The sequence below is a fragment of the Teleopsis dalmanni genome, chromosome 2 (assembly GCF_002237135.1).
Source record: "Teleopsis dalmanni isolate 2A chromosome 2, ASM223713v2, whole genome shotgun sequence".
Lineage (NCBI taxonomy): Eukaryota > Metazoa > Arthropoda > Insecta > Diptera > Diopsidae > Teleopsis > Teleopsis dalmanni.
In genome coordinates this window covers 181,404,237-181,410,748 of record NC_051847.1, presented here as the reverse complement: position 1 = coordinate 181,410,748, position 6,512 = coordinate 181,404,237, and the positions used below count along the sequence as shown (strand labels likewise).

Genomic DNA, 6,512 nt, shown 5'->3' with positions numbered 1-6,512 from the left:
TTGCTTTTGGTAGAGTTTTTACGTTTTATTACTTTTTCTTGATTGGCACAAAAAAGGGATTTTGCATGTTCTGGCGAGCAAAAACTTTCTTTCCCATGGATTACATATTATTTTTGGCAACAAAATTTGCTTTGAAGCAACATGTGCTTTTATTACATACATTTTTTAGAAAGTATCTTTCTTCTTTTCAGTGGAAATATAAAAAAGTTTAGTTTGAAACTATTACAAGTACTAACATTATACATAATGATGAAATCATCGTGAAATAAGTGTCAGCAGTTTTTTAGTTTTTAAATTTGTCGAAAGCAGTTTTGGGCATGGGATATATGGATATAGGTCTAAAACAAAAAAATAAAATGGTTTTGGATTTGCTAAACATCTAGTAGTTTTTTTAAGTTCATTATTGATATATCATTAATATTTACTGATAAAAAAAAAATAGGTTGTTGATTTAGATATTTCTTATTATTTTTAAACATAGATAGAGATTAGAAGTATACCATTTAATCAAAAAAGAACGAGAAGTTGAAAAAACACGCAAAATTTTAATTTTTAATAATTTCCTTTATTATCGCATTCAAAGTACTCTCCTGCGGCAATACATGCATGCCAACGCTTGATCCAATTTTCCATACAAGTTTTATAGGCCGCCGAAGGTATGGCCTTAAGTTCACACAGCGAGTTCTCTTTTATAGCCTCTATGGTCTCAAAACGCGTTCCTCGCAATGGCAATTTGAATCGGGGGAATAGGAAAAAGTCACACGGTGCCATATCTGGAGAGTACGGTGCTTGGTTGATGATATTGGTGGAGTTTTTGGCCAAAAACTGCGACACAAGCAACGCTGTGTGAGTCGGTAGGTTATCGTGGTGTAAAATCCATGAGTTTTCCTTTCATAAATCTAGCCTCTTTTTGCAAATGACCCCACGCAAACGACGAATAACGGCAAAATAATACTTCTTATTGACCGTCCGGAAGGCATTCATAGCGCACTACATAATGAATATCGAAGAAAACAGTCAGATTTTGAACCGACTTTGGCGTTCTTTTCGGTTTCGGCTCATCTTCGAAGCACCATTCGGTCGGTTGTTGTTTGGTGGGCATGTCAAATTCATAGACCCATGTCTCATCACCTGTTATGATGCGTTCAATGAATGTGGGGTCACTATCTGCGTTGGAAATCATTACAACGACGCTTTTTTTGAATGCAATTCAGCTAAAAATCGCCACACGAAAATATTTCGACTTCTTTGTATAGACGCCGAACAAAAACTAATCGTACGATATGCGTTAAACTTTTATAGAATGTGTATAATAGTGTTGCCAACGTGAAAATAAAAAAAAATTACCGATTGGATAAGTGCGGGAATTTAAAAAGAGAACGAATAAGTTCGTTTTTGATCACAAGGTATATGGTTCACACGGTGTCCCATGCTTTATTCATAGCTTTAAAAATAAATGACAAAATTATATATGCAAAAATAATATAAAAAAATGTTTTATTTAAAATTATATTTAGTTTTCAAATTTTTGAGAGAACTGTACACTTGCAGTAATAGTATGTTTCCATTGCTTACTTAGAAAGTGTAACTTACTAAGTAAATTTCATTAACCATAAATAGAGCTTCTATGCTTTCTCCTAAACAAATTTTTAAACAATATATAATAGTAAATATTTCTTATTGTAAAGTGAGTTCACAAAATTAGCTTTAATTCATCTTTAATTGCTAGATAGGTACTACAATATCTTTAATATTTCAAAGTGTGTCTATTAAGCATTAGAAGAAACATAAAACAAAATGGCTTTGAATCTAAAGTTAATTATATTCCTCTCTCCATACTTTATCATTCAATACAGAGTACCTTTATATTAAATTAAACCAAAAAAAAGTGGTATTAGAAAACTTATTAAAGTAAAATAAAAATAAAAAGAATTTTAAAAATAAAATTTTACTTCAAATTGTGGTAAATTTTTCGTTTTGAGTTTCATTACAAATTTCTAAGAATGCAGCTTAAAGATATTTCAGTATCTTTATAAATTGACTAAAATTAAACTTCCTCTTCGTAAGTGAATTAAATGCTTTCACTAAAATCCTTTATAAGACCAAATTAGAGCAATACGACATATGTATATAAATTTGTATTAAGAACAACTGCATAATACTACGTACGAGTATATAACTATCCATCTACTACTACTCTGCCCGTATATGACCTGACCATGAATGAATCTCACAATATGTCAGCACATACAATAATATGTTCGTATGTGTTCACAAGTAAGCTCATCACTTAGTTTAGCATATCTCTTTATACCATTTTTATATGAAATTAGAAAGTATCTTTTTCAAAATTAAACAAATTTCTAAAACACTTTATGAGAAATGAATAAAATGGTTAAATTCAATTTTGTTTTTATATTAAAAAAGAACCAAAATCGCATGAAGAATTAAGTTAAGAAAATTTTGTAGACACACGAGTAACCCTAATCCTGTTGTGCTCTATATTTCTGTATTCTGCCTTGTCATACACTGGGCATAAAGAAAATCGAATTTCTAATCCTAAGAAAAACATTACTGGTAGGAATAGTAAGTTTTGGAATTTGGACAAAAGAAGCTTAACGTCTTATACACACTAGAGAAATACAATATACGTCCAGGCAAGTTTTATAATATCTTCTTTTAGGTGATAAAACTAAATAATCCTTAGAACACGCACATACCCTAAAGGATATTATTTCAACAAAAAAGTTTTTGGGGTATTAATTTTATTTTACGTTTATTTTATGTGATGGAAAATTTATTATTTCAAAAATTTTATAGTTTGAGTAAAATCGTGTTTTTTTTTTACTACCGCAAACTTAGCACTTGTGTGATTTTCACTTTGAAAGGATTATATCATTTCATTTGAAATACTTAATTTATTAAAATTGTAAAGGATTAATTGTTGATAGCAGTATTTTAAGGATTACTTTATTAAAAGGCTTGACTTTGTCATATGATATTTAAAAGTACTTAAAGTTATTTAATTAAAATAATATATTGACTTTGACTTCGATGTATATTGATATAATGTAAAATTTGTTTAATGTTTAATTTTAAAATATTTAGAATATTTATTTATAAGATAATATAAAATTTTAATATAAAATTTTTAAAAGTTTTTAATTTAATTCTATAATATCTATAATAATTAATCAAATAAATTATAAAGGTTTGGAGCAGATTATAAATCACAGGAGCATGGCTTGAAATGCCAACATAAGAGAGACCCTCATTGCAAAAGTAGAAGTATTGCAAAAGTGGTTCAAAGGGAAAATAAATCTTCCTGAAGAGGGGATATTTTAGTCTGCAAACTACATATTATTATTAGGGAGTCAGGCACACCATTGCAACGATGATTGGTCTGACGGTGTATAAAGCATTCCACCGCCTTACCACAAAAAAAATAAAAATTAAAATAAATTAAATATAATTTCTACGGTTGAACACGTGTTCTCCCTGACGTTACTTACTTTTTGTCTACTTGTACAATTCTTTGGAGAACTAAGATCATGAGTATATAGATGCACCAAATAGAAGTTAATTAAAATCTTTTGGCTGGATTTGCTAACTTTTAAAATATAAAAATAATGTTACAAATCAATTCTTTCAATAAGAAATTGGTAGAATAATGGACTTAGGAATTAGAAATTAGGAAATGGCACCTGACTGCTTTTACGTTTTATTTGTTCCCCACTGATTTAAATATTACATATTGCTTTTTCAATACAGAATTAAATATTCATTTGATTGTAATAAATTTATAAAATAAATTGAAAATAAATTGGATATTCCACAAATTTTTAAAACACAAACACAAATACATTTTTTTTATTTTTTTGATTAATAGACCTTGGTGGTCTCGTACTTTCAAAATCAATGAGTTGTATTTAGCCAGACCTAATGTGACAACTTAAAAGCATTAGTACCTCCTTTGATTCTGAATATTGCCTATTGGTTTTTCAATACAGAACCTTTAGAATTAAAAGTGTAAAGAATAAAATATTAATTTATTTGTAAGAAATCGATAAAATAAACTGAAATATGGCACATATGATGGAACTTTTTGATTTATAGTCCTTGGCGGTCCCGATCTAATGCGACAACTTAAAAGCAACCTAGATTTTATCAATGATTCAAAGTATATGTATCAACTGTGTGCTTAATATATCCTTAATATAACCTTAATTTCCGGTTTGCAGCCCGGAAAATATTTATAATATATTTATTTATATAAATAATATATAATATTGTATATTTAAATAATATTTACAAAAACAATTTAAATATTTTAAATTAATGGTCAACCAAAAATTCAAAAAATTAAAAAAATTTAATTTTTGTTGTTGTACTTCACTATTTTTCAAAATCTCTCTATAAATAATTTTTATAAAACTAAAAACTTTTTTCTATAATTTCTATAATTCTATAACATTTATAATTACATAAAATTTTTATAATTTATAAAAAAATATTTTAAATAAATAATTCTAAAATGTAAATGTTGTTATAATAAATCGGTTTAACTTTTATGTGAATAAATCAAAAATAATTTAATTTAAAATTAATCTATTTACCAAAATAAAACCAGAAAGTATTTGATGCAATGTTCTTTTTATTTTCATCATTTTAAAAGCGAGTATTAATAAAACAACACAATTTTTTTAACAAATACTTAATATTAAAAATAATCTGTTGAGGTCAGAGGAATCCGTGGTCGTAATCCAATTTAGCGTTTTCCACATGATAGTGTAAAACTATTAGCCATAGTAAGAGTAGGGTGAAGCATAATAACCAGAGTAAGCATATGGTGTACCATAATAAACTTGAGGAGCTGGCACTGGTGCGGGATTAGGGCTTGCCACTGGAACTGGAGATGGGCCAGCTACTGGTGATGGCACAGCAAATGCAACGGCAAAGAGAGCAGCAAAAAGCACAACCAACTAAGAAAAATTTATTTAAAACATATGTATATATAAAAAATATTTATTTTATTTATATAAAATATGTTTTATGTTAAGTATTCTTGAGCCAATTAGTCGCTTACAAGTTTGAACATTTTTGAAAATTTGTTGTTTGTTGTTGAAAGTAGGTAAACACTTGTTTAACTGATATCAATTCAGAGTTCTTAAGCTATTTATATACTCCTAAAAATTCTCAGTATATTTGACAATATACTGTATATCCGTATAGTAAATATGTATATAATTCTTTAAATTTGTTTCTTTATATTTTTTTTATTTCTTTTATTTATATCTAATACTGTATTTCAATCTTTACCATTAAATTCCTTAATCGAGTTTCGAATTTTAATTTTTTTTATGGAGATACAAAAGAATTTAGCGAAATAAATTGTCAGAGAATTAAAAAAAATTGTTCAACGTTTTGGATATGACATAAGTAACAATAAATAAGGTATTCACTTATATTCGGCGTTTGGAATAATTATTCTAATTGCAAGTTTTTTAAGATATTTATCAATTTCTACTTTTTATTTTTCTTTTTTGCTCAATTTTATTGACATTAACCTAATGCTTTTCGAACGGATTTTGCATACAAATCAGTTGAGGAATTGAAAGTGAAAACTACGTATCTTTAGAAATAGCCTCATGCTTCAAATTTTATTTTGTTTTTATTATTTTACATATATGAATGTAATACAATGGTAGGTATTTAAAAAATAATTTTTTATTAATATAGTTTACTTCACATTTATAAATAATGTTTTCATAAACGTTTTCTAATTGCATTTAGTACTGGGATTCAGTCTTAATAAAATTGACATTAATAATTATACATTATTGGGGTACTAAATTAGTCTCTTATATACTCCAAATTTATTTTATTTAGACTGAATTATAATATATAGGTTAGTAGTTCGATTATATGTACAAAGGTTGGAGTGTTTAAACTGGAACAACCAATTTTTAAACTTTAATAGAAGTAAAATACCGAATATATAGTTAGAGTAATATATGTAGGTTATTTTTTATTTATTTATTTTCTATTTATTATAATTAATTACAAAATATAAAATTTTATAACTAAGATAGGAAAACGAACGCTAGTTGCTAGGGCCTTCAGTACGGATATTAAAATTAAATTTTATTGACTATATTACAGGCTTTAATATATTTATATATCGAAAGTATATTATTAACAGTAATTGTTTTTAATAGGCTGGTAGGTAAGGTGTTTGAAAAATATTACTTTAAATTATATTATTACTCATTATTATTTTAAATTAACTTAATGTACCAACCATTTTAGCATACTAGCATAATATAGTCGATATAACTTTATAATTCTATACACAAAATAAATTTAATAAAAATAATATATCAATCGAAGCGTATTTGGTCCCCAGGAAAAAAGAAAAAATCTCTATAAAAAGAAAAGTATCTTTGTATTATTGAAGTTAGGATTACATAAAAAGATCTAATATAAAAAGATTATAATAAGATCTATATAAA

The 6,512-nt window shown here is 26.6% G+C and overlaps 1 protein-coding gene across 1 annotated transcript; it reads right to left on the bottom strand.

Moving 5' to 3' along the window:
* Nucleotides 1–4,657: 4,657 nt before the first annotated feature.
* On the bottom strand, nt 4,658–5,136 carry LOC119677100 (neuropeptide-like 4). The gene is made up of 2 exons (XM_038088366.1): nt 5,087–5,136; nt 4,658–4,982 (listed from the first exon to the last, which is right to left on the bottom strand). The coding sequence occupies exons 1-2, from the start codon at nt 5,096–5,098 to the stop codon at nt 4,800–4,802; spliced, it is 195 nt and encodes a 64-aa protein (XP_037944294.1). The 5' UTR covers nt 5,099–5,136; the 3' UTR covers nt 4,658–4,799.
* Between the last annotated feature and the right edge of the window lie 1,376 nt (nt 5,137–6,512).